The sequence below is a fragment of the Nesoenas mayeri genome, assembly GCF_963082525.1.
Source record: "Nesoenas mayeri genome assembly, chromosome: 8".
Taxonomy (NCBI): Eukaryota; Metazoa; Chordata; class Aves; order Columbiformes; family Columbidae; genus Nesoenas; species Nesoenas mayeri.
The window spans coordinates 30,689,561-30,714,349 of NC_137554.1; the positions used below are offsets into that span (position 1 = coordinate 30,689,561).

At 59.5% G+C, this 24,789-nt stretch overlaps 3 protein-coding genes across 3 annotated transcripts; all 3 read left to right on the forward strand.

Annotated features, from left to right (window-relative positions):
* Positions 1-509: 509 nt before the first annotated feature.
* On the forward strand, positions 510-10,925 carry TIE1 (tyrosine kinase with immunoglobulin like and EGF like domains 1; the record flags this gene model as incomplete). Its single annotated transcript, XM_080349236.1, has 23 exons — positions 510-555; positions 1,030-1,317; positions 2,892-3,002; positions 3,111-3,266; positions 3,363-3,494; positions 3,795-3,935; positions 4,131-4,259; positions 4,631-4,776; positions 4,954-5,098; positions 5,352-5,510; positions 5,693-5,830; positions 5,915-6,205; positions 7,245-7,535; positions 8,060-8,373; positions 8,475-8,685; positions 8,835-8,945; positions 9,049-9,239; positions 9,368-9,481; positions 9,646-9,716; positions 9,970-10,010; positions 10,133-10,229; positions 10,489-10,588; positions 10,854-10,925. 23 exons carry the CDS (start codon positions 510-512, stop codon positions 10,923-10,925), a joined length of 3,495 nt encoding a protein of 1,164 aa, XP_080205362.1.
* Positions 10,926-13,272: 2,347 nt separating this feature from the next.
* On the forward strand, positions 13,273-19,112 carry MPL (MPL proto-oncogene, thrombopoietin receptor; the record flags this gene model as incomplete). Its single annotated transcript, XM_080349273.1, has 12 exons — positions 13,273-13,516; positions 15,573-15,705; positions 16,015-16,190; positions 16,388-16,653; positions 16,730-16,886; positions 17,049-17,178; positions 17,492-17,664; positions 17,768-17,910; positions 18,067-18,226; positions 18,406-18,493; positions 18,613-18,700; positions 18,790-19,112. The coding sequence occupies 12 exons, from the start codon at positions 13,273-13,275 to the stop codon at positions 18,979-18,981; spliced, it is 1,950 nt and encodes a 649-aa protein (XP_080205399.1). The 3' UTR covers positions 18,982-19,112.
* Positions 19,113-19,205: 93 nt separating this feature from the next.
* Positions 19,206-24,587, forward strand: CDC20 (cell division cycle 20). Its single transcript, XM_080349274.1, has 11 exons — positions 19,206-19,284; positions 19,577-19,779; positions 20,282-20,427; positions 21,188-21,284; positions 21,812-21,940; positions 22,330-22,526; positions 22,886-22,980; positions 23,308-23,539; positions 23,660-23,785; positions 23,945-24,062; positions 24,405-24,587. The coding sequence occupies exons 1-11, from the start codon at positions 19,208-19,210 to the stop codon at positions 24,581-24,583; spliced, it is 1,599 nt and encodes a 532-aa protein (XP_080205400.1). The 5' UTR covers positions 19,206-19,207; the 3' UTR covers positions 24,584-24,587.
* The last annotated feature ends 202 nt before the right edge of the window (positions 24,588-24,789 follow it).

Genomic DNA, 24,789 nt, shown 5'->3' on the forward strand with positions numbered 1-24,789 from the left:
GCCATCGGCTGAGGGGCTGCGCTGAGGGGATGGGGATGCTGCCGCTCGGGCGGCCTGGGGCATGAGACCCACTGCATGGTGGGTGAGGAGGGGCGTCAGGGCTCCTGGCCGAGCGCGGGGCTCAGCATGGCTCTGGGAGCCCTGAGCATGCAGCCCTAGCCCTGGAGGGGTGGGCGCCTGCTCCCCAGGAGAGCTGCCACCAGGCAGGGCACATCAGTGGCCTCTTCGCCACCAAGCCCCGCTCCTGAGCAGGTGGGTAGCCGCAGAGCAAGCGGGGACGGGGGCATCTTCCTCACCGTGCGCAGGCTATGCACCATAGGAGGTGGTCCCAGCTGCCCCAGATGCCGAGCAGCAGCGCAAGAGGCAAGATGAGGGGTGCGGGCAGGGAGCAGGGGTCCTGAGCTCCTGTGGAGCCCCTAGGCAGCCACAACCTCTGGCTTCAACTCCCGTGGCTAAGACATGCCGTGGATTTCCTGACCTGTGCCAGATTCAGGACACGCTCCAAGGATATGGGACTCCAAGTTTATCTTCTGCTTCTCCTCCCACGGCTGGCAGGTAAATCACCCCTTTCCCTCTGCCCCAGGGAGCAGCTCTTGCCCCAGAGAGTCTTGGTGGGACGATGTGGCTGTGGGAGCTCAGTGGCGCCATCAGAGCAGGGTTTGAAGGGACGAAGCATCCCTTTGTCATCCGCCATTTGGAGACCTCAGAGGCCAGCAGCGCCCTCCCCTGCCTGCCTCTCCCCAGCTCGGGGCTGGCGTGTGGGTAGCTCACGGGATGAGAGGGAACCCGGGACCCCCACCCTACTGCAAGCTGGGCTCGTGTTGGAGGGCACTGAGTTCATGGGGATCTCCAAAAGGAAAGTGGAAATGCCCACCATGTCATGCAGATGAGTCTGCACCCAGCTTGGCTGTGCCCTGGTTGTGCCTCTTGGGCTGGGGGTGGCAAAAATGTCCTGGAAAGAGGGATGGGGTCTGGCCCTGAGGGAGATGGCTGTCCAGCATGACGTACCCTCATGCTCCCCCACCCCAGGGGCCATACTGGACATCACCCTGATCGCCAATGTGCAGAGCGTGTCCCACTCCGACTTCTACCTCTCCTGTGTCATGGGGGAGCACGATGTGAGCTACCTGCAGATTGAGCGGGAGAACAAGATTGTGATGACACACCCCAAGACGAGCTTCCAAAACTACCGCAACAGCAGCAACCACGTCCAGGCCAGGGGATTCTCCATGGCTGACCTGGTGGGGATCCTCTACTGCATGGGGCGCACCCCATCCGAGCAGGCACAGGTGGTCTATGTGCACAACAGCCACAACGGTGAGCAGCTGGGGGGAGTGGGGAGCCCCTTGCTTACCAGTGTGGGAGCTGCCTGTCCTGTGCTTTGCAATCCTGGCACTTTGCCCACGTGGTGGGGGGATGACAGTGACCCACGGGCTAGGTTTGGGGTCCACTGGCACCGGTGGGGTGGAGAGGGGAGGGATGTTCAGCTGGAGGAGCACAGCCAAGCCCTGCGGAGGTGCGTGGGGATGGGTGGCAGCATGGGCAGCCGCTGGGCTAGGAATGGTGCCTGGCAGCAGGGCAAGGTCCAAGAGGAAGTCAGGCGCCCTTGAAGGAGGTGGTGGGGTCTGGAAAACATTAACCAGGGCGGGGGGCAGCCCCTGGGAGCCGTGCCAGTCTCGTGTCCCTGCCATGGGCTCCTGGGGAGGGCAATGCGGCAGGAGGTAGCACTGAAGCATGTCTCTGGCCGCCTTCCTGGGTGCTTGGCTGCCCCCAAGCTGCACAGGGAGGGGTGAGCTCTGTGGGGGCTGCAGGCACTGCAGGCGGGAGGTGGAGCAGCAGATAAATGCAATGCGCTGTGTGTGTGATCCCTGAGGGACCTATTGGGCTCTCACTCTGGCGAGCGAGATGGCGTGAGACAGGACAAGGGCCACATCTGTGCGGCCTTTGCAAGGGATTGCAAAGTCCATGGCAGAAAGATATCAACTGGAGGGATAAGAACTGACTCAGGAAGCTCCCGGGCTGCAAACTACTGAAGTCAGGGGGGCAATTCTGGGGAATGATCAGGATGCATGATCTGCGATGCCCTTCCCTGGGCAGCCATGGTGTGTGCTGCTTCCTCCCGTCCTCCCACCTCTCCGGGGCAGGACACAGTGCTGGAGGTGCCTTAGCTCTGAGCTGGCACAGCTGCTTCGAGTGCGTTAAAGCCGGACTTGGCGTGCAGGCAGGCTCTGAGAGCCAGCACCTGCTTGTGCCCTCTTTTGTGTCTGTCCTGACACACCCAGGGCTTGGTTTCCCAGACCTTAAAGTATTTATGGCCCCGTTTGTGCTCAAAGCTGGGCTCTGGCTGACTCACAGTAATACCGTGAGAGATCATTGCTGCTGCACGACCCAACACCTGCGACATCAGGAAAACAGCCATGACAGGGCTGCTGGTCCCTCCAGACTCCTGCTTCCACTCACCACCGCTCACCTGCCCGTGCTGCCACTGAATGCAGCTGCTCCGCACTCTCCAGGCTGGCAGTGAGCAGGGTGCACCGTGCAGATTTGTCCCCACTGTCACTTCCCTGGGGTTCTGTCACTGGCATCCCACGCTGGGCTGAGGCTGGTGGGCTGGCTGGTGGACAGGGTGCCCCATCCCACTCTTTGGTGTCTGCCCATGGGGGCTGGAGGGGACAGGAGGGGCCCATCCCTGTGGAGGCTCAAGGGGCCCCAGTTCCCATATGGGGCAACAGGGAGACGCATCGTAACATCCCGGCAGAAACATGCATGGTGGGTGCTGGGCTGCACCAGGGCTGCATTTTAGAGTTGCTAGTTTGGGGGTGTCCATGCTGACCTTGGGTGTGAGTGCCCTGACTGCTGCTCAGCCTGCTCCTCCTCATCCTCCTCCACAGCCCACCTCTTCCCAGTGAAGGTCACACAGTCTGTGAATGTCGCCGAGATGGCCACCTTCTCTGCCAGGGTCCTCAAGAGGAAGGAGACGGACGTTATGTGGAAAAGAAATGGCAAGTGGTCCTGAGAGCAGGCGTGGGGCTGAGGCTGCTCCCAGCCAGTGCCTGGTGCTGGCCCTGGGGGCACAAGGGGCCCCTGAGTCACCCTCTCCCCCCTTGCAGGCACCTACTACCAGACCACCGACCGGGGTGAGGTGAGGGGTGACCTCGTCACCCTGACGCTCCCCAATGTCAGCGTGAGTGAAAATGGGGTCTACAGTGCCACATTCATGGGTGACAGCCCTCTCTGGAGTGCCTTCTACCGCCTGATCGTGCGAGGTGAGCAGGGACACAGCTCCCCAGGATGCAATGACAAGCAGCCGTAACCCAACCCCAGCTGAGTGCAACCCTATGTCCCCTCCACTCTCCCTGCAGCCTGCCCTGCGAAGAAATGGGGACCGTCCTGTAAGAAGGACTGTCCTGACTGTCTGAACGGCGGTGTCTGCCATGACCACGTTGGTGAATGCATCTGCCCTCCTGGGTTCATGGGCACCCGCTGCGAGCGAGGTAGGTACGGCTCTGCCCGGCAGCAGGAGCTGCGCCCAGGGCACACGTGGGGTCCCTTCTGCACCCCCAGACCCTGGCACTGTGACCAGAAATGCCACATGTATCTCCAGTATCTCCCTGCTCATGGTGCCCCCTGTTTCTGGAGCAGGGCTGGACTATTCACCTTCTCAGCAGGACACAGCTTCTGTACCTGCTCAGCATGGCAATGTGGGGCTCAGGGAGCCCAAGCCAATGCCAAGCCATCCACAAACAGTGCATGGTCAAACAGCAGGTGAGGGCAGACCACACTTGTTTTTCCAGCCTGCCAGGAAGGCCAGTTTGGCCGCAACTGCCAGGAGACGTGCCAGAGAGCCCAGGGCTGCAAGGGGCTGAGCTTCTGCCTGCCGGACCCCTACGGCTGCTCCTGCGCCTCGGGCTGGAGAGGCCCCCGCTGCAGCCAAGGTATGGGGATGTGGTATCCATTGAGTTGTCCATCCAACCTGGGTTTCCTCTGGGGCCAGTGCAAACCTCTCCTGGGCTGAGAGCTGGCCTGGGCTGGGCAGTGCTGCTGCCTGCCTGCAGTCTCTGCCTGCACAGTTCTATGCTGTGTCAGCCCCATGCCATGGCCAGGTCTAGCAGAGAGTTCTCTTCCCACAGCCTGTCCCCCGGGATACTACGGCCCTGACTGTGCCCTGGGGTGTGCCTGCCAGAATGGAGGCAGCTGTAACCGCTTCAGCGGCTGCATCTGCCCAGCGGGATGGCACGGGCAGCACTGTGAGAAGTCAGGTAAGGCTGGTGAGGGCCCACAGTGGGTTTCTGTCCCTCACTCTTGGGTGGGTTCCAGCTTCTTCCTCACCAGTGACTGGGGGGCCTTCAGCTACCAGTCTCGCCAGCTGGCTCAGCAGCCCACTTTGACTGCAGAAATAGCCCCCAACCCTATGGAAACCAGGGGAGCATCTAGCCTGGCCCCCTGGGATTAGTTGTGCTGAGAGCACTGCTGAGCCCAGCACGTGGGGCAGGGACGGGAGCTGGACCGCAGCAGCCAGCACCAGCACCCCCCCGGCATGAGGATCCAGCTGAGGCTGGAGAAAGGTGCCAGCCCCTCTTGTGCCTGGGGAGGAGTGGGAGCAGCCTTAACGCCAATTTCTCTGTGCCAGACCGGTTCCCCCAGATCATCCAACTGGCCTCAGAGCTGGAGTTCAACCTGGGCTCGGAGCCCATTGTCAGCTGCGTGACCACTGGCAACCCACTGCCTGCCAGCGACAGTGTGGAGATGCGCAAGGCTGATGGCACCATGCTCAAGGTATTGCTGCTTGCTTGGCACCTGCTCCTTGCCCCTCCGCTATCCCTTCACACCAGCCCCAACCTGCATTGCTCCCAGAAGCACCCATTTCCCCATCAGTCTGCTCCACAGCTTCAGGCCAGCATGGGTAGCTGGGGGGATGAGCCGGGGGGCTGAGTGCACCCTGTGTGCCCACAGCGCATCAAAGCCATCATTGAGCTGGGGAAGATCACCTGCGAGTTTCAAGTGCGGCACCTGACGAAGGCAGACACGGGGCTCTGGGAGTGCCGGGTCTCCACAACTGGGGGCCAGGACAGCCGGAAAGTCAAGGTCAACATCCGAGGTGAGAAGGCAGTGGCACAAGTGGGATGAGCTGGGGCTGCTGGGGGAAGCTGACAGATGGTGTGGAAATGCCAAACGCCCTGCACTGGACTGGGTGGCAGCCATCGTGTGCCACAGTGCCAGCAGACAGGTCTAGGTGGTGACAAAAGCCTTCCCTGACAAAGCTAGAAGAAGCCGAAAGGTCGTGGATGTCCCCACATTCTGGTCCTCACTGTTCCCAGTCCCACCAGTGTCATACTCTTCTTCATCTCCAGAGCCACCAGCGCCACTGACCCCCCCACGGCTGCTGGCCAAGCAGAGCCGCCAGCTCGTGGTGTCACCTGTGGACTGTTTCTCTGGTGATGGACCCATCGTGTCCATCAAGCTGTTCTACAAGCCCAAGGACGACAGCTCAGCATGGTCATCCATTGTGGGTATGTGTTTGCCAGGGAAGAGGGGCCCCAGGCAGGAGAGGATGGCTATCCCAAGTAGTGGGGATCTGGGGTGGGAAGAGGTCTCCATCCTGGGACACATCCAGTGATGCCAAGGAGGACACCAGAGGCAGGGCAAAGTGTGGGTCATAGGCATGGCTTTGACATGTCCTCTTGGCCAACAGTTGACAACAGTGAGAACATCACCCTCATGAACCTCCGTCCAGTGACGGCCTATGTCGTCAAGGTGCAGCTGAGCCGGCCAGGGCATGGTGGAGAGGGCAGCAAGGGGCCTGAGGCTATCATGGTGACTGAGTGCCTTGGTGAGCCTCCCTCTCCCTCACCCTGACCCTAACACTGACCTTACCCCTAACCTTGCACGTGAGATTTTGCTGCCTTGTTCACAGAGCCCACAGTCAAGCCTGTGATCGAAGGCTGGTCCATAGAGGAGAAAAACACACTTCATGTCAACTGGAAATTGCCAAGTAACCACGAGCCAGCACATGGGTTCATTGTCCACCTCTTTGACTCTGCGAGGCGGCTGGTCTGTGAGAAAAACATCACGTCCATCTCCGTGCTCTCTGCCCGCATCGGGGACCTGGAGTTCAACAAGGAGTATGGGCTGGAGGTGCAGGTCTACCACTGCACCAGCCTGGGTCCCCCCTCTGACCTCTACAAGGTCATGATCAACAGCAAAGGTGGGTCCAGCAGTGCACAGGGAATTATTACAGGGAATTACAATGATTAAGCAGTTATAAATGTAACAGTGAGCATCTTCAGGTCTGGCTGCTTCTGTATCTCATATCTGATAGTGCATGAACAGCTGCCTGGGGGAAATGAGTTCTCTTTTTCCCACTAGACCCAGCAGCCTCCAGCACCAAGCAGCTGAGAAATATCCTAAGCTGAACATGACATTCAAGTCATCACAAGTGATGCTCACAAACACATCTCTCCTGCATGCCTTTGTCCAAGCCTTGATGGACCTGTCTGTACTTGCAGCCTTTACAATAACCTGTAGCAACAAGTTCTTCCAAATAATTATCCTTTGCATGAAAAAATAATTTTCCTTTGGCTCACTTTAACCCTGCTGCCTGGTAATTTTGCTGGATAGTCACTGGGGCTTGGGGAGATCTGCAGCCTCTTCTAGGGGCACATACACACACATGCAGCGCCCCACATGGCTGAGAGACTATGGGGAGGTGCAGCATCAGTCTGACCAACCTTTCTGGCAGGCAAGGGGGAAGCAGGGCATGAGGCTCTCAGTGAGGCTCTGTGCCAGCCTGTACATATTGGGAGGGCTGGTGGGTGTCAGGCTTGAAGCATGTGAGGTTTTCTCTGCTCAGTAAATTTCAGAGTTTTGTGTGATTTGGTGATTTGGGGTTAAGGACATGGGCAGGCTGGAGAAGGCTCAGAGGAGGCAGTAGGAATGATAAGATGCTCAAAACCTGCCATGTGTGAGGGAGTGGAACAAAATATCCCAAGAGCTAGTCAAAACAGAGATGTGTAGCTTTACAGCCCCCAAGGCTGGGCGTGTTTATGGGTGCAGTCCTGCCCTGCTGCTGGAGAGCAGTTCTGCCTCTGCCCAAGTGGGGGCCAAGGGTCCCTGGAGGTCCCTCAAACCTGGCACAGCTTTGGTGGCCATTGCTATCCACTGGGTCCAGTCCTCACCCCAGTGCTCAGCTCCTGCGGCAATGAGAGTCCCATCCTGGGTCTGACACCCTCCTGTCCTTGTTCCAGGGCCCTCCTCCCCGCGGTTGCTCTCAGCAGAGTCTGTGTCTGACACCGCTGTCAGGCTCTCCTGGCAGGTCCCTGAGTACCCCAACGGGGGCATCACCAAGTACATCGTGGAGCTGCAGCAGGTGGGGGGCACCAGTGAGCCTCAGTGGATCGACACCGACAGCGGTGCTGAGACCACCAAGATCGTCGGGGGCCTCAACGCCAGCACCAGCTACCAGTTTCGTGTACGGGCCAACTCCCATGTCCCAGGGGAGTGGAGCCAGCCTGTGAAAGCCAAGACCCTGGGGGATGGTGAGTAGGGTGTCCTAGCAGGCAGGAGGTTCGTGGCTCTGCTGGAGCTCAGGTTCGTACCTGGGTCAGCAAAAAGTGACCAGCGTGCTCATGGTAACTTCAGAGAGTGGCTCTGAAGCAGCATCCCAAACCCAAAACATTTGCAGGCATCTTCAGAAATCCTGCTCCTCCTAGTCCTGATGGGGCAGGGTGGCATGGTGGCAGCACGGCAGCCACAGAGTGGCTCTGCCTTGGCCAAAGGGTGACACAATGGGCAATGGGCTGAAGGAGCAGGGCAGAGCCAGTATGGGAGGAGCCGGTGGCTTGACCCAGGGCTGGCTGGAGGGTCCAGAAACTGGTGAGTTTGGCGGCAGGACCTGGGCAGTGACATACTTACCCCTGTCTGGGAGCTTGGGATGTAGCTGTGGTGTCTTCATGGAACCCTGGGATGCTGGGAGAGGGCTGCTTTTCTGGTGTTTGGCCACCTGTGCAACCTGGGCAGAGCTCGGCCATGGACCGTGACCCTCCATCCCTCCTTTCATCAGGAGCGCTGAGTGTGCCGCCCAGCCTGGGCAGCCAGAGCACTGAGCAGGCAGGAATAGACCAGCAGCTGCTCTTGGCCATCGTCGGCTCCGTGTCCGTCACCTGCCTCACCATCCTCTTTGCCCTTCTGGCTCTTTTCCTTATCAAGAAGAATTTTTTCCACCGGCGCCGCACCTTTACGTACCAATCTGGCTCGGTGAGTGCTGCCTGCCCCTCCAGGACCGTGCCCCCAGCTCCCCACGTCCTAGCCCGATCCAGGCCACGCTCCGTAGCCTCCAGTCCGGACGCATCCAGACCTCACTTCCACACGGAGAGGGTGCGGAGCCCACCTTTGCCCATGGCGCCTGCCCTGCCGGGACTGCTGGGCGGGCAGAGGGGTGCCCGGTGCCCCTAACCTCACCCGCTCCTGTTTGCCAGGGGGAAGAGACTATCCTGCAGTTCAACTCGGGGACCCTGACCCTGACACGCCGGCCCAAGCCACAGCCCGAGCCCCTCAGCTACCCCATCCTGGAGTGGGAAGACATCAAGTTTGAGGACATGATCGGGGAGGGCAACTTCGGGCAGGTCATCAGGGCCATGATCAAAAAGGACGGCCTGAAAATGAATGCAGCCATCAAGATGCTAAAAGGTGAGTGGAACAGGGAGGTGGGGAGGGTTGGGTGGGGGCTGTGGCTGTGACCATGATCAGGGCTGAGGAGGGGCAGAAGTCATCAGTGGAGGAGCAGAGGAAGGGCCCTTGTTGTAGGACTAAGACATCCATCACTGATTTGCTTCTAGAGTTCGCTTCAGAGAATGACCATCGAGACTTTGCTGGGGAGCTGGAGGTACTGTGCAAACTGGGCCATCACCCCAACATCATCAACTTGCTGGGTGCCTGTGAGAACAAGGGTGAGGACTGTCCCCCTCTTCCCAGACCCATGGCCCATGCCCACCGGTGTATTCCTCTTTGCTGGGCAGAGCCCAATGAGCCAAACCTTCTCCTGCTCCCCAGGCTACCTGTACATCGCCATTGAGTATGCTCCCTATGGAAACCTTCTCGACTTCCTCCGCAAAAGCCGAGTCCTGGAGACAGACCCAGCCTTTGCCAAGGAGCACGGTACTGCCTCCACCCTCACCTCCCAGCAGCTCCTCCAGTTTGCTTCAGACGTGGCCAAGGGGATGCAGTACCTGAGTGAGAAGCAGGTACATCCCCAGCAAACCACCCAGAGCACCCTGTCCCCCAGGGCCTGGGGACTCTTGAGCATGGCACAAGACCCCCGGGGCCAGCAGCAGGGAGTACGTGGCTCCTGCTGACTGTTTGCCCCTTTCAGTTCATTCACAGGGACCTGGCAGCCAGGAATATCCTAGTGGGAGAAAACTTGGCCTCCAAGATTGCTGACTTCGGCCTCTCCAGAGGGGAGGAGGTCTATGTGAAGAAGACAATGGTGAGGCACGAGTGAAGCATCTCCATGGGGTTTGCACTGATGCAGTGGGCAAGACCCCTGCTGTCAGTGGGAATGACCCACCATGCCAGGACCAGCTGGGTCATGGCTGCCCTCCATCTGCAGGGCATCCCACCACCCCTTACGGTCACTCTCTGTTTCCCCAGGGCCGCTTGCCAGTTCGCTGGATGGCCATCGAGTCCCTGAACTACAGTGTGTACACCACCAAGAGTGACGTGTAAGTCCTGCAGGCAGGGACACCGGGGCAGGGGCATGGCTGCAGCCACCTCCATCGCCCTCCTGGGTGGTTGGTGCAGCAATGCTTTTGCTCTGGGTGTTGCAGGGGCAGGAGGTGATGCTGGTGCATCTCCCTGGGGAGCTGCTGGCTTGGCCCGAGCCCTGGCTGTCTGCTCCACCCTGGGCTTTGCCCCATGTCTATCAGTGGGGCACAGCTGGGGTCTCCATCACAGCCTCGTCTCCTGCCCTTTCAGGTGGTCATTTGGCGTCCTGCTCTGGGAGATCGTCAGCTTGGGTAAGGCTCTTCTTTGTTCCCTGCTTCCACTCGGGTCCCTGCAGATCTGGTTCTCCTGCAGCTCTGGAGAGGACACGCAGGGACTGTCCCCGCCACAGCCAGCTCTGTGTCTCTGGCCGCAGGGGGGACACCATACTGCGGGATGACGTGTGCCGAGCTGTACGAGAAGCTGCCCCAGGGCTACCGCATGGAGAAGCCACGCAACTGCGATGACGAGGTGTAAGTGGGCAGAGAGCCCCAGCTGATGGTGACACCCACGTACCCCTGACCCCACTGCCCCACGGGGCTCCCACCACTTACACTACCTCCTGCCTGATTCCCTTCTGCACTATGGCTGGGGGATGAGCTGGGGCCCCACAGCCCAAACACTCCTCCTGGGCTTTATTTTCCAGCCTGCTTTGCCCTGTCTCCCACAAATGGCTTTTCTGCCCCCTCTCTCCCTGTGCATGCTGAGCCACCGCCAGCTCTCTGCCCGCAGGTACGAGCTGATGCGGCAGTGCTGGCGCGACCGCCCCTACGAGCGCCCGCCCTTCGCCCAGATCTCCATGCAGCTCATCCGCATGCTGGAGGCCAGGAAGGTGAGTGGTGATGGCAGCGGGAGGGATGCCTGCCCTGCATGGGGCTTGTCCAAATGCTGGAGCATCTCCTGGGCATGGAGGGGAACATCCAGCAGGAGGACCTGTTTGACCCCACCATGGGTGGGGGCAACCCCAGCATAATTTTTGGGGCGTGGGGAGCCCCATCACCTCCCCCCAGAGCATAGAAAAGGCAAGCATGCCAGCGGGGACAGGAGGTAGATGGGGACACCATCACAAAAGGCTTCTGACTGGTGTTTCTCCACAGGCCTACGTGAACATGGCCCTGTTCGAGAACTTCACCTACGCGGGGATCGATGCCACCGCCGAGGAGGCATGAGGCTGTGCTGGCACGGCTCAGAGCAGCAACACTGGCCCCAGCCTGCTGGGACAGAACTGTGGGGACAAGTGGCTGCTTGTCTGCTGCTGTGGCCAAGCAGCCAAACACTGCTGCCCCTTCCCGAGAGCGTCTTCCCTGCAGCAGGACGGTGACATTCCCCCCTGGCTGCTCACTCAGCACGCGCTGGCCACGCTGGCACACTGCCAGCCACCGACACAGCCCCACGCTGCTGGGGAACACGCTGGAATGGCCCCCAAGGACAAGCAGCAGCAGGGTGTTTGCAGCAGAGCGGCAGGAGAGGGGCTCTCTCAGGAGCCAGGGTGCTGCCGCCCAAGCCCACGGACACAGATGCCCAGACTTTGGGATGAGAGAGAAACAGCGACCTGGCAACTGCCTGCCCTGCAGCTCTCAGCATGCTCTGGGCTTGAAATGGTGCCAGTGGGGCTGTGAGCATCGCTGCCAGCATGGGACGGGGCCACTCCAATGGGCATAAAGGGACAGCATTAGCTGTGCACAGCCTCTAGCTCTGTGGAAGCCCTTCAGAAGTGCCAGCTCTGCCTTATGGACAATAAACAGAGTGCAACAGCTGGACGGTTCCAGAGGAGGGGAGGTGGGGTCCCACTTCTGCCCCCCTGACAGCAGTGGGGAGAAGGATGCAGGGGCCCAATAATCTGCCACTGTGGTGAGCACTCCTCAGGTTCCTGTCCTCGTTGGAATCTTCTGATGACCCCCAGGGATGCCCCAGCACCACCAGACAAGCCCCAGGTCTCATCGTGCCATGGAGATGAGTTTTCTTAGTATCCAACTGGGATCTCTCCCCCCAGGACTTTGTCCTGTCCCCAAGGGATGTGGAGAACAAACTATGTCCCTCCTCTGTGCAGCCACCTCTTGCGTGCTTGAAAACTGTTCCTGCAGCTTCCCCTTGGCTGGCTGCGCTCCACGGGGACAGCCCTGCTCCTCCAGCTGGTCCCTGCAGGGCTGCACAGCTCCACACCCATCCCACCCTGGCCAGCCCTCGCCTGCCCAGCACCACACCCAGGTGTCAGGTCACTGCCCACATCTTGCAAGGGACCATCATGTTCGACCAGCCCGTGAACACGTGCTGTTGGGGTGATCCTCTCTCGTGTGCGGGTCCCTCGGGGATCACCTGGCCTCTGCCGACCTTCCCACGGGAGCTCCTGTCCCCGGCTATGGTCCCTCATCCTGCACTGCTGCTGTGTGCTGTATCAAGAGTGGGTGGGCTTCATCTGTATTGGCTCCAGCTTGCTAAGCCCTAGACGTGCCATCCAGCTGCCCACCCAGCTGTCTTCTGCGGTCCACGGGAAGCAAGGTCTGCTCCTCTGGAGCCCAGTATCCCAGCTGAAGGCAGGAGCATTTGCATTTGCCCTTCTGGGCAAAAGTCTTCTTTCCTCAGAAGGTGTTTCAATGCTGTCAATACCATTTTGATTCCCCATTCTTGTCTCCAGTGCTCTTTGGTGTCAACTGCAGCCATTAGTAAGCTGCCTCTCTGCCCCATTGCTGAGGTTCTCAGTCAAATGGTAATGGGGACTGGCCCTCACAGGCAGCCTGACATGTACCACCACGTCTGCACCTCCTCTGCTGCCAGCCGGGAACAGAGTCTGAGGCAGCGTCATCAGCTGTGCTCAAACCAAGGGTGCTCTGGTAGCCCAGTAGCCGGATAGAGAAGGAAGTGGGACTGGTTTGACAAAATTTGACTGTGACAAATTGGTGCTGGGTGTTCCCATCTCTCCTCAGTACCCCCAGTGCTGTCCCCGGGTGCAGGGCAAGGAGAAGCCAACCCACCCTCAACGCGGTGGAGAGAGGTGTGCGAGTGGCTCCTCATGCCCTAGCTGGTGCTCCCTGTGCCGCGCCGTGGAGCTGTGCCCCAGCAGGGTGGGACACCCCTCTGGCTGCCCATGCTGAGCAGCGGTGGTGGACTGGCATGAAGCCGAACATGTCTGCAAGACCCCACCATGCTGGCCCCGCTCCTGCACCAGCACCACTAGCATCCATGTGGGCCCTGCCAATGCCCTCTGTGCCCACAGCTCTCCCACCAGCACAACCAGAGCAGATCCAACACACACCAGTGCTGGGTGGCACAGGGTGGGATGGAACCCCATGTCCGTGTTCCCGTGTGCCAGCAGCCCCCAGCACCCTCCCCTGCCCCACACAGGGGCCTCCCTGGTTTCTCAGGGGATGTTTTTCCTCCTACCCCAGGCTCTCAGCATGCCGGTAGCCACAAGGGCAGGACGTGCCGCCTATCTGACAGGAGCAGTCTCTCTTGGCACTGCTGCTGGCGGCAGAGGGGCCGCGGCATGGTGGTTTTGGGCACGGGGAAGTGCCGGCGATGGGGCGGGGGGAGCCTCCAGCCAGGCTTCCTGAGCTGCACAGCCACCACTTCCCAGATAAAGGTATCGCCCGGAGGAGCTGCAGCAGCTCCTGGGGCGCTGGGAAGGGCCAAGCGCGGCCCCGGCACACGGGTTGCAGGATGGCAGCCTGCCTGCGCCGGGGCTGGCTGCTCTCAGTGCTCTCCACCATCCTGCTCAGCCTGCACAGCCTGCTGTCAGCCCCTGAGCCGGTGACATCCCAAGGTAGGTCCTTAGGGCCATTTTTTCCCCTGCAGGATGGGCCAGAGAGGAGCTGGAATGCTGGGCATGGACAGCGAGCACCCCACAGCAACCAAAACCTGCAGGGCTGGGGAGGGGGTGTCCCAGAAGGGTGTGCAGGGGATGTTCAGGGTGGGTGATAGAGAGCCCTTCTCACCCATGGGACACCCTGGGGTGTCCAGAGCAAAGGGACATACCTGCTTTCAATAGGCAGGATCTGGCAGTTCCTGAGCACCCCTTCAGGATGGCAGCCTGGGGCTCCCAGTCCCACACTGGTAGCAGAGGAGCTCATGAGACATCAAAAGTCTTTGGAGTTACAATGATGAGGGTCTGAGCAAAATTCAAGCTAACATCTGACAGCATGCTTCTGCACTGTGGCTAACGTGGAGACACTGCCAGGCTGATCCCAATGGTCTTGCACCAGCCTTGCCATGATCTTACTGCCACGCTGAGCATCTTTGTCTCAGGCTGGCCCCAGCCTGGCTCAGTGCACCTGGCAGAGCCACTTCCCGGCTTTCTCCCATTTCAGACATGTCCAGACTTTCTTTGAGCACCTCCTCACCCCTTTTAACACTTTACATAACACCATAAAAAGCATTAACTGAATAAAAGCCTGTTAATCTCTTGCTCGTTTCTCCAGCCCCACCCCAGCTCTCTGGCCACAGCAAGCTCCGGAGCACATCTTGAGTCACCCCTGCAGGGGCAGTGGGCAGAAGGTCGAGGTTGGGCTCATCCTCCCCCTGCTCACAGCCTCTGCGATATCCCTGTGCCCCAGCCCGCCGTCAGCTTGGCAGCACGTTGCCGGAGCGTGCTGATGTGGGCTGCAGGCACGGGAGGCTGCTCTTCCTAGGAAACAGCCTGCACCCACCAAAGGTGCTCTGGTAGCCCACAGCACCTGTGTGGCCTCCCACTGATGCTATGGGTCCCTTTGCCACTGGGCTGCTGGCACCTGGCCACCCCAACCCCTGGTGCAAGGAGCTGGGGGGTGTCACGGAGCTGGCATGAGGCCTGGGGTGGGGACAACAGGGTGCAAAAAGGGAAGAGCAGGTGGGGGGGTTGTGGTCTGAAGGGAGGGGACGTGGGCTGGGGGAGGAAGGAAACAAAAGGATGGGAAAGGAGGAACAGAGCTGGAGAGTTAGGGCAAGGGAAGGGACTGGAAAGAGCAGAGGGACACCAAGAAGATGGTGAGGACATTTGGGGACTGCCCCTTATTCTTCAGCCAGGGTGGGTACCACTGGCAGTGTAGGGGGTGTGTAGCAGAGAACAGATGCACTCAACACATGGAACAGGGTAAGGCACCGGCAGGGGGCTGGTTGTGGGGTCCTGCAGCTGGGGGCAGCGCCTGGGGAAGGGGCACATCCCAGGAAGAAGAGGAGGAGGAAGGCTGGAGCAGATCCCAGTGCAGAGGCAGTGGGAGAGAACGGAGTACTGGAGCAATGCTGGGGACAGCAAGGCCACCCCTGTGCATCACAAATCTGCGTTTTGGGGCTGTCCACTTTTCTCTGACAATGCAGTGTGTGATGCTCCAGCTCATCCCTGCAATGACTGGGAGGGCAGCTCGCTGAGTGGGGCATAGAAACCCACAGCTCCCCAAGCAGTCCCTGGGCCAGGGTTTGAGCATCACCCCCTGCTCAGGACCACATGCTCCCACATCAGCCCCGAGGCCCTTTCCCTGTCCCTGGGGCGCTGCTCCTCCTTATCTCACTTCCTTGTGCCTTCCGGCATGAGCAGGGCAGGGGTGCTTCCCTCTGATCGCTGGGCCCTGAGCCCCACTCCGACCGCAGGGCTATTTCGGGATGTTTGTTTGTCTCAAAGGACCCCACATGATGAAGAGGGGGGAGCAGTGGGGCCAGCCAGCGGATAGCCCTGCTGCCAGCCAGGACCCTGGCGCGAACCAGTGGCCAGCACATGTGCCATGTCCCTCCCTGCCCTGTCCACGCTGCCCCAGGCACCTGCACAGACTGGCCTCAGGGGTGAGAGAGCCAGCACAGGTGGGATGGGGAGGGGTATGTGACCAATTTCATGCCCAAACTCCTCCCAGATGCTGCGCTGCTGGCAGGGGTGCCTGAGGACATCCTCTGCTTCTCCCGCTCCTTCGAGGATCTCACTTGCTTCTGGGATGAGAAGGAAGCAGCAGCAAGCGGGATGTGTCACTTCTACTACTGGTACAGCAGGTAGGAGGTGGTGGAGACACAGCCCAGCTTCCCCCTTGCCCACATGGAGCAGCAGGGTCAGGGTGCTGCAGCTCTCTGTGCCATCCCAGTGGCTCCCAGCTGCAAGAAGAGGTAGTGGAGAGCCCATGGGAGATACACAGCAGCCACCGCACACCCTGTGGCAGGGCTGGGACCTTGGCTGTCTCTCAGTCCCATGGGGATGGTGCCCTGCAGTGAGGTCTTGGTGCTGTGCCCCAGGTCCCCTCTCCTCCACCCTGGCTCTGGGCAGGAGGCATAGGGTGCTGCAGGACCCCCCTCTCCGTTCCTCAGGGATGTGCCCACAGCGTGCACAGTCTCCACGTGGCACCACGGGACCGGCAGGATGCGGCACGTCTGTGTCTTCCCCAGCCAGGACGTGCGGCTCTTTACGCAGCTCCACCTCCGTGTCCTGGATGCCACCACCAACCAGACCAAGTACTGGCGGGACCTCAGTGTGGATGCGGTGGGTGAGTCCCTCTCACCAGGCAATACTCCAGTGACAGCAGGACGGTCCCCAGATATGGGTCCCCTATCCTTCTGCCCACCCCGGTGGCTGGCAGCACCCTGCACGGAGGCACCCCTGGGGACAACCTGCAGGTGTTCCCTGGCAGGCCCAGACAGGAGCTGCTGCAGGAGGGCAAACACCCTGGCGTGTTCCCCACAGGTCTCATTGCCCCTCCAGCAAACATCACAGCCCGCTGGGCCGGGGCTGCGGGGCAGCTCTACGTGTCGTGGCAGCCGCCACTTGCCGACTACCCGAACTTCTTCCTCTACGAGGTGCAGTGCTGCCCTGCCAGCTCCGCAGAGGTGCCGTGCAGCGCCGCATTGGACCCTGGTGGGCAGAACCCTGGGGACCCCTCTACATATCCAGCCATCAGCACCCACACACCCATGACTGGGGCAGCTGCAGCCTCCCTGGGAGCGGGTCAGGTACATAGAGGGGCCAGGGCTGGGCAGGGGAATCTGGGACCCACAGCCACTCCTCAGACTGGCCCCTCTTCTGCAGGGGCTGGTCCAGGCCAACACCTGGGTGGTCCTCCGCGACCTACGGCCAGGGGTGAGGTACCACATCCAGGTGCGCAGCAAGCCCGACGGCACCTCCATGGATGGCGTCTGGGGGCCCTGGTCACAGGCAGTGGCTGCAGAGACACCCCACTCCTCCGGTGAGTGGCCATCCCCACCACTGGGGTGCCGGCAGGCACAGTGGGGAGGCACTCGCACTTGGGGCTGTGAGGGGTGGGGGTCCTGGGGCAGGCAAGGTGCAGCACCCAGGTTTTAAAGGGCCAGGGGGAAGCATTCCCTGCCCCCGGCTCTCACCTGCCCAGGAGACATCGGGCTGAGCTGCAACACCCCTGACCTGCGGCACATGCGCTGTGAGTGGAGCTGGGACCCCGCAGAGCCCCACGGCTCCCATCAGCTCTTCTACCGGCCACCTCCAAGCAGGCCCAGCACAAGGTAAGGGACATGGTGGGGATGTGGAGCTCAGGTAGAGGGCAGTGCATCCCAGGGACATCCCCAGCCCTGCTCAGTGTCCCACATCCCACACTGTGCCACCCAGCCATGCCCTGACCTACCACCATCGACTCTGCACCTCCTCACCGTCACTCCTGTCCAAACAGCCCCTCCAACTACAGGCAGCACAGCCTGTCCTGGGAAAGTGCAGGAGGAGCGAGGCAGCACTGGCTGCAGGGACAGGGTGGCCCCAGCAGCAGGTGAGGGGAATGGGGCCACCACAGTGGGACCGACTGGCTCCTCGCCCCTCATGCAGGGAAGACGCATGGCAGCAGTGCAAGGAGGTGAGTGTGGGGGCAGAGGGCACCCACACCTGCACCTTCCAGCCCAGGGCTGGCAGCGCCATCTCCATCCTGGTGAATATCACCCGGCCCCACACATCACCCACGCTCAGCTACTTTAAGGAGCCCTTCTGGCTGCACCAGGCCGGTGAGTCCCAACACCACTGGGGCCCCTCCCCTTGCCTGGATGACAGGGGACGTAGCATCCCATGTCTTGTACCATGGCAGCAACACATCCCTATCACTGACAGTGCTCACAGATGCCCCGCAGTTCGTGCAGGCGATGGTGTCGCAGGGCCAGCTGAGCCTGCAGTGGCTGCCACCCCTGGAGGCACTGGCAGAGCAGCTGGACTACCAGGTTCGCTATGCTGTGGAGAACAGCCATGACTGGAAGGTAAAAGGCACGGCCTGAGGTCCTCCAAGTAGCCCTGCCCACCTCTGCTTCCAGCACATGGCCCGGCTGGGGTCAGGCAGGACAGACCCTCACCCCAGTGCTGGCACTTGACTACCCCACAACATCCATCATCTCCAGCTCAGCTCTGCCCCACAGGTTCTGCAGGTCCCGCGGGCAGCCAGGAAAGAAGTCCTGGACGTACGGCCAGGTGCCCGCTACCATGCCCAGGTGCGGGCTCAGCCCGGTGGGCCATGGTACCAGGGCAGCTGGAGCGCCTGGTCCAAACCTGTCATTGTTGATGCCATGGCCGACACAGGTAAGGGACAGGGCAGGAGCGATGGCTGCCGCCACAGGAGCAACACAGCCGAGGGCAGGAGTCTGGGAGTGCTGGAAATAGGATCGGGAGCACTGAGCAGAGGGTGACAGGGCTGCGAAGGGCTCTGTAGTGGCAGGTCTGGGAAGGGCTACAGTCCCAGCATCCCTCCTCTGATGCAGGCTGGATCATCCCGAGTGTTACGGTGGTGCCGCTGCTCTTCACAGCAGTGCTCCTGGGGCTGCGGTGCACCTTCCCCTCCCTGTACAGGTAAGGGCTGTGCCTGGGGCAGGTGTGGGGGGTCCAGCACCAGGCCTGGGCACCCTGCCCGGGGCAGTCAGGGCACCCAGCCTGGGGTTTGCCTTGGACACCGCCTTCCCCGCATCCAGCAACATGAAGCAGAAGCTCTGGCCCCCCGTCCCCGACCTGCACCGCGCACTGGGCAGCTTCCTCCACGAGAGCGGCAAGCACGGCCAGGTGAGGGGCCGGGGCAGCGCCCGCGGCGGCTGAGACCCCCGGGGCAGCTCGAATGCAGCCCCCACCGCGCCTCCCCTGTGTCCCCCCAGGCCAGCGCCTTCTACAAGCAGCCGCCGGAGGAGGCCGTCCTGCCCTGCCTGCTGGAGGTGCTGCCCGGCCCGCGCGGGGGAGCGGCCGCGCCGCCGCTGCCGGAGCCCGCTGCCGGCCGGCTGCCCAGCACCGACATCGCCAACCAGTCCTACCTGCTCATGAGCGGCTGGGAGCCGCGCGGGCCGCGCTGACCCGTGCTCCCCGCCCCGACATAAACGAGACGCGCAACCACCGGGTCTCCTCTCTCCTTCGCGGCGCCGCGGCCCCCCGGGAAACCGAGCGGCGCTACCCCCGCCCCGTCCTCGCTACCCACCCGCCGCGGCACGGGGAGCGGCCTCGCCTCGCGGCCCAGCCAATCGCGACGCGGTGCGCATTGGTCGCCATGGCAGCGAGCGACGGTTGGGTTTGAAGCAGCCAATGGGGGGAGCGGCCGCGCGGGGTTTAAATGCTGCCGCCGAGGGGGGAGCTGCGCGAGTGCTAACCGCGGAACGGAGGTGAGGGCGGCGCGGCCGCCGGGGGTCCGCAGCCTGTGGTGGGGGTCCGAGGGAGGCCTAGGGGGGGCTCGGCAGTGTGGGGGCGCACCCTGAGGCGAAGTGGACCCTGGTGGCGAAGGGGGCCTTGAGGGGCGGGGGGGCGGGAGGTTGGTGTGCACGGACCCCTGCGGAGCGGCCTGGGGCGGGGGTGTCCTGTAGCGGTAGAGGGCCCTGAGCCCCGCCGGAGGGGGCTGCAGCCCGCCTGGGGCCCTGCGCAGGGTCCCGCTGACACCGCCCGCCTGCCCGCCCGCAGCGCCATGGCGCAGTTCGTGTTCGAGGCGGACCTGCATGGGCTGCTGAAGCTGGACACGCCGATCCCCAATGCGCCGCCCGCACGGTGGCAGCGCAAGGCCAAGGAGAGCGGCGGCCCCGGGCCCAGCCCCGCCGCCGGCGTGTCGCCCATGAAGCCGGCAAACCGCTCCCACAGCTCCAGCAAGACGCCGTCCAGGACACCCGGTGAGCGGCGGCGACCAGCGGCGGAGATTGGGAGGGAAGAGGGTCACCTGGGCTGCGTGCGGCAGCCGTGGGGCTGAGGGCTCCGTGCCCGGCCTGCCGGTGGGGGCGGGCTACACTGCCCGGCTCCCGGGAGTCACCCACCCCAGCATGAGCACTGTGCACTGGGAGAACTGCTGAGCCTTGCTGGCATATCTGTATGTTGGGACAAGTGTGGATGGAACTGTCTGCTGATTGTTTTACATACTGTAACAGTATTTTTGTATCTTCCTCTTATTTGTGAACCCTGAAGTTGCCGCACTAGACCCAAAGAATTGTCTTCTGGCAGTCCCTAACCAGGGCTTAGTGTCCTTACACTAAGAAGTAAGACTTAGTTGTGACTTGAATGGCATGAGCTCTCTAAGTCCTGATTGTCTGGCAGGTGTGATGTGGAAAAGTGCTGGGTCTGCTGTCTCTTGAAAGCTGTTCAATAGGTGTGATACAATATTCATGCACGTGAATGCAGGTAAATCTGGATCCAAAATACAGAGCACCCCAACAAAGGCAGGGGGGGATCGCTACATTCCCAATCGCAGCACTATGCAGATGGAGATGGCAAACTTCCTCCTAACCAAAGAGAATGACCCTGCTGAGGAGTCCCCTACCAAGAAGGTGAGCATGTTGCTAAGTTACAGTTACTACAATGATCACTACCAAACACCTAATTCTTCCTGGCCTTTTACAGAGAAGCAAACTGTAAGTTCTATCAAGTGGGTGCATAGGGCTGACAGCCCCAGCCATCAGTGCTTCCAGCTCTGGGCTTCAGGACCCTGGGATGAGGTAGAAGATGCAGAGCCTGCAAATGGAATGCATATGCATCTGCTACACAGGAGCCTGAGTGTAGCTGCTCTGCAGGGACCCTTCCCAAAACACATGGAAGAGCATAAAGCCTTACACCTCTGCTTCCATTCACTCTAACCTGTGCCACTTCTGGTAGCAAAATTAAACTTGGGGCTACTGAGGCTTTAAAAGATAGCAGGCTACAGAGACACAAAGCTGTGAGCCTGTGCACAGTGAAACTGCTGGTGCTAGTTGTTCTAGCACAATTTCTGCATGGGGAGCCGTTCTGGAATGTGTACACTGTGTCATGAAATCTGTTTACGAGGCATTTGGTCCACTGTGGCTTCCCCCACTGACAATGAGACATTGAACTTGCCACTCTTCTCTATGAAAAAGTGAGCAGGACAGTGTCCCAATGTCTGAGGGAAAACTACTTTGAGCTGCCTGTCTGTAGCTGACCCCCACAGCCCAGCTGTGCATCTCCCGATTCTGGGAAAAGGGGACTTAGGTGTATGCCCTGCCAGCTGTGGTTTGAAGTGCAGCATGGGCTTTGTTTCGAGTGCATCTCACTGATGGTGGTTTGTCTCTGCAGGAACAACAGAAAGCCTGGGCAGTGAATCTGAATGGCTTTGATATAGAAGAGGCAAAGATCCTCCGCCTCAGTGGAAAGCCACAGAATGCTCCGGAAGGTATGATACGGGGTCTGCGTGAGTTGACTCAGAGATCTGGGCTGGAGAACAGCAATGCCGAGGCCCTGTGTATAGACACTGGAGAGATTAACTGGTTTCTCAGAGCTCCTGTGCACACTGGAGTCTCCCTCCTTACGTTTCTTGAGGTTGAGGGGCTATATAACAGCTACAGTGAATTTATTTACAAGAGCTGAAATGACTGCCAGTTGCTGACTGGTGCTGCAGGTGACAAACCTTCCTGATGGCTGCAAAAGCTTCAAAATCTCTGCTGTGCACCTTGTAGATCAACCGTCACTAAACGTTAATGGGATACAGAAAACCAAGTGCTTGTCAGTTAAACTTGTTCCTGTGAATTAGGGAACCGGAGCTCAGCCTGGTTCAGCAGTTAATACTGCCAGTGATTTCTGCACGCTGCTCTCTTCCCTCAGGACTTCATTTTCACTGGAAGGGATTTCTAGTTGGGTGAGCAGCACTCAGCTGGGAGAAAATAGTAACTCAGGTTAACAAGTCTGTTTCTCTGCACACAGGCTATCAGAATAACCTGAAAGTGCTCTACAGTCAGAAAACAACACCTGGATCCAGCAGGAAGAATAGCAGATACATTCCCTCAATACCAGACAGAATCCTGGACGCACCAGAGATCCGCAATGACTATTGTAAGTAGGCTGCAAAGTTGAGTGCTGGGCACTGAGATAATTCTGCACTGGGGTGCAGTTCCTAGGACAGTGTGCTCCAAGGAACTAGAGCTCTAACTGGGCTGCTTCAGTGTCTGTTTTCAGTATCAGTGGCACAGGCCACTTTCTGGAGTGTCCCTGTGTAGCCTAGGAGGAGCTTTCCTCTGGACACTCTGTGTCCACAGAGGTGACTTTGATCAGGGCTACCTGACCCCACTAGCTGGATATGGTGACACCCAGAAGGCTTCCCCTTAGCTGAATGTGTGTGTGCACACATTTGGTGCAGGTGGAAGGCCTGGCATTGGCACTGGTGAACGGCAGGGCTCTCCAGGTAAGCACAGTGTGACCTGTCTTGCTCTTCCAAATTGTAGATCTGAATCTCATTGACTGGAGCTCTCAGAACTTCCTGGCAGTGGCTCTGGACGGCTCTGTCTATCTGTGGAATCACACTACGGGGGAGATTATCCAGCTGCTGCAGATGGAGCATTCAGATGATTATGTTTCTTCTGTGTCATGGATTAAAGAAGGAAACTACCTTGCTGTTGGCACAAGTAATGCTGAGGTCCAGGTGAGTGCAGGAGTAAAACTACAGGTGTTGTCTAGAGATTGCTGGAGCTGTGGGGCCTGGGACAAAGGCTTGGCTAGCACAAGGAGGATGTGATGCACTCTGACTTGTCTTGACTGGTGTGGGGTGGAAATGTCCACATCCAGGCACGGCCAGTGACCAACTGCAGCAACAAGGCAGAGTTTGGTTTTGGTGCTGACATCTGGAGTTACCTCTTGTTCAGTAGCATGAGGTACAAATGGATCTCTGCTCCCATACTGACAAGGTTCAATGGTGGAGATTGTACAGTGAGGTTCCCTAGGGCAAAGAAACAGGGGTGGGTTTCCTCATCCTCTGGAGAACTTATTGCTCTGCCTCTCTAGCTATGGGACATACAGCAGCAGAAACGTCTTCGAAATATGACCAGCCATTCTTCCCGTGTGGGCTCCCTCAGCTGGAACAGTTACATCCTCTCCAGGTAAGGGGGGTGGGTGAAGGGCAGTGTCTGGCTGCTGCGGATTCCTGTCCTGGATCTGTGAGTGGTGTGGGTTAGGGATGGCAGGGAAGACTTTCTGTCCTGGCTCATGGTTATTACTCAACCTGTTCTGTTGGGACTAAGGGGAGAAAGCCTCTCTTTTGCCTTTGTGAAGAGTTTCTATGGCTGCTTCACTCACACCATCAGGCCAGCGATGCAGGTAACACTGGCTGAAAACCCAGTAGCAGATATGGCAGCCTTGCAACAGCATAAACATGGATTTTGGTGAAAATATGCATCAGCCTGACCCTGCAAGCCTTCTCTCTGCAGTGGGGCACGGACAGGCCATATCCACCACCACGATGTCAGAGTGGCTGAGCATCACGTGGCCACGCTTGCTGGCCACACGCAGGAGGTGTGCGGACTCAAGTGGTCTCTAGATGGCCGTTACCTGGCCAGTGGTGGCAATGACAACTTGGTGAACATCTGGCCATGTACTCAGGGGGACAGTGGAGACTTTGCTCCTATACAGACATTCACTCAGCACCAGGGTGCTGTCAAGGTGAGTGCAGAGCTGCTGTGGGTGAGGTGTGAGCATGTGGCTGTGTGCAAGGCAGACACACAGCACAGGCCATGTACAGGTTGCCTCTTGCATGTCTTAAAATTAACCCTTTTCTCTCAGGCTGTGGCGTGGTGTCCATGGCAGTCGAATGTTCTAGCCACCGGAGGCGGGACTAGTGACAGACATATCCGCATCTGGAATGTGTGTTCTGGCACCTGCCTCAGTGCTGTTGATGCCCGTTCCCAGGTGAGACATGAACATCATCTTGGTGACACTTTCTGGCAGGTCACCTATTCAGAGCTCCTGAGGCCTAGAGGCATGGGAAAGGAGGGGACCCTGCTGATCTCTATGTGGTGAGCATCAGCACAAGCAGCTTGTCTTACCTGTGTTACTGTCTCTTGCCAGGTATGTTCTATCCTATGGTCAAGTAACTACAGGGAGTTCATCTCAGGTCATGGCTTTGCACAGAATCAGCTGGTGATATGGAAGTATCCAACTATGGCCAAGGTCACTGAGCTGCGAGGTAAGCTGGGCCCTTTGCCTTGGAAATGGAAGGCTGCTAGAAGCTGAAGGTGGATGTAATCCCTAGTTTATGCAGACTGGTGGTCTAGCTTTGAGCATTACTGATGCAGAGTGGTGTGCAGGGCCATGCTGCTACAGGGAGGCACTTTTGTGGGCTGCTGAAGAAACAGGGCTGCTTCAAATGCACGCCTAGGGTGTGAATTCCTGCTGCTGCAGCATGGTGTGGGGGAGCTATGCAAACTGGTGGAGCTCACTGGGCATATGGGAGCAAACTTTGACCATTGTGATGGGACCAGAGCATGTGGTGATGAGCCTGGCCCTGACTGCACACCCTCCTCCTCAGGTCACACTGCCAGAGTTTTGAACCTGACTATGAGCCCTGATGGTGCAACAGTGGCCTCAGCAGCTGCTGATGAAACGCTGCGGCTCTGGCGCTGTTTTGAGATGGACCCCATAAAGAAGAAGGAGAAAGAGAAGGCAAACAGTGCTAAAAGCAGCATCATTCACCAGGGCATCCGATAAGTGCACAGGGCTTTTTGGGGAGCATGGGAATTTGGCTCACACACTGTACAGTATTTTAAATGTTAATAAACTGATTTAATTTGCCTTTTTATGGAGTCTGATGGAAGGCCATGGCTTACAGAACTAAGCCCTCCTTCCCTAAGGTTTGAGATCTGGGTAAGTGGTGGAGCTCCTGTTCTTCAGGGATATTTTGTAGTCAGCCTGGG

Coding starts and splice junctions, on each gene's coding strand:
- CDC20 (XM_080349274.1), top strand. CDS start 19,208: ATGGGGGGAGCGGCCGCGCGGGGTTTAAATGCTGCCGCCGAGGGGGGA. Junction 21,285..21,811: donor GCCACAGAATGCTCCGGAAG/GTATGATACGGG, acceptor CTCTGCACACAG/GCTATCAGAATAACCTGAAA. Junction 23,786..23,944: donor CTGTTGATGCCCGTTCCCAG/GTGAGACATGAA, acceptor GTCTCTTGCCAG/GTATGTTCTATCCTATGGTC.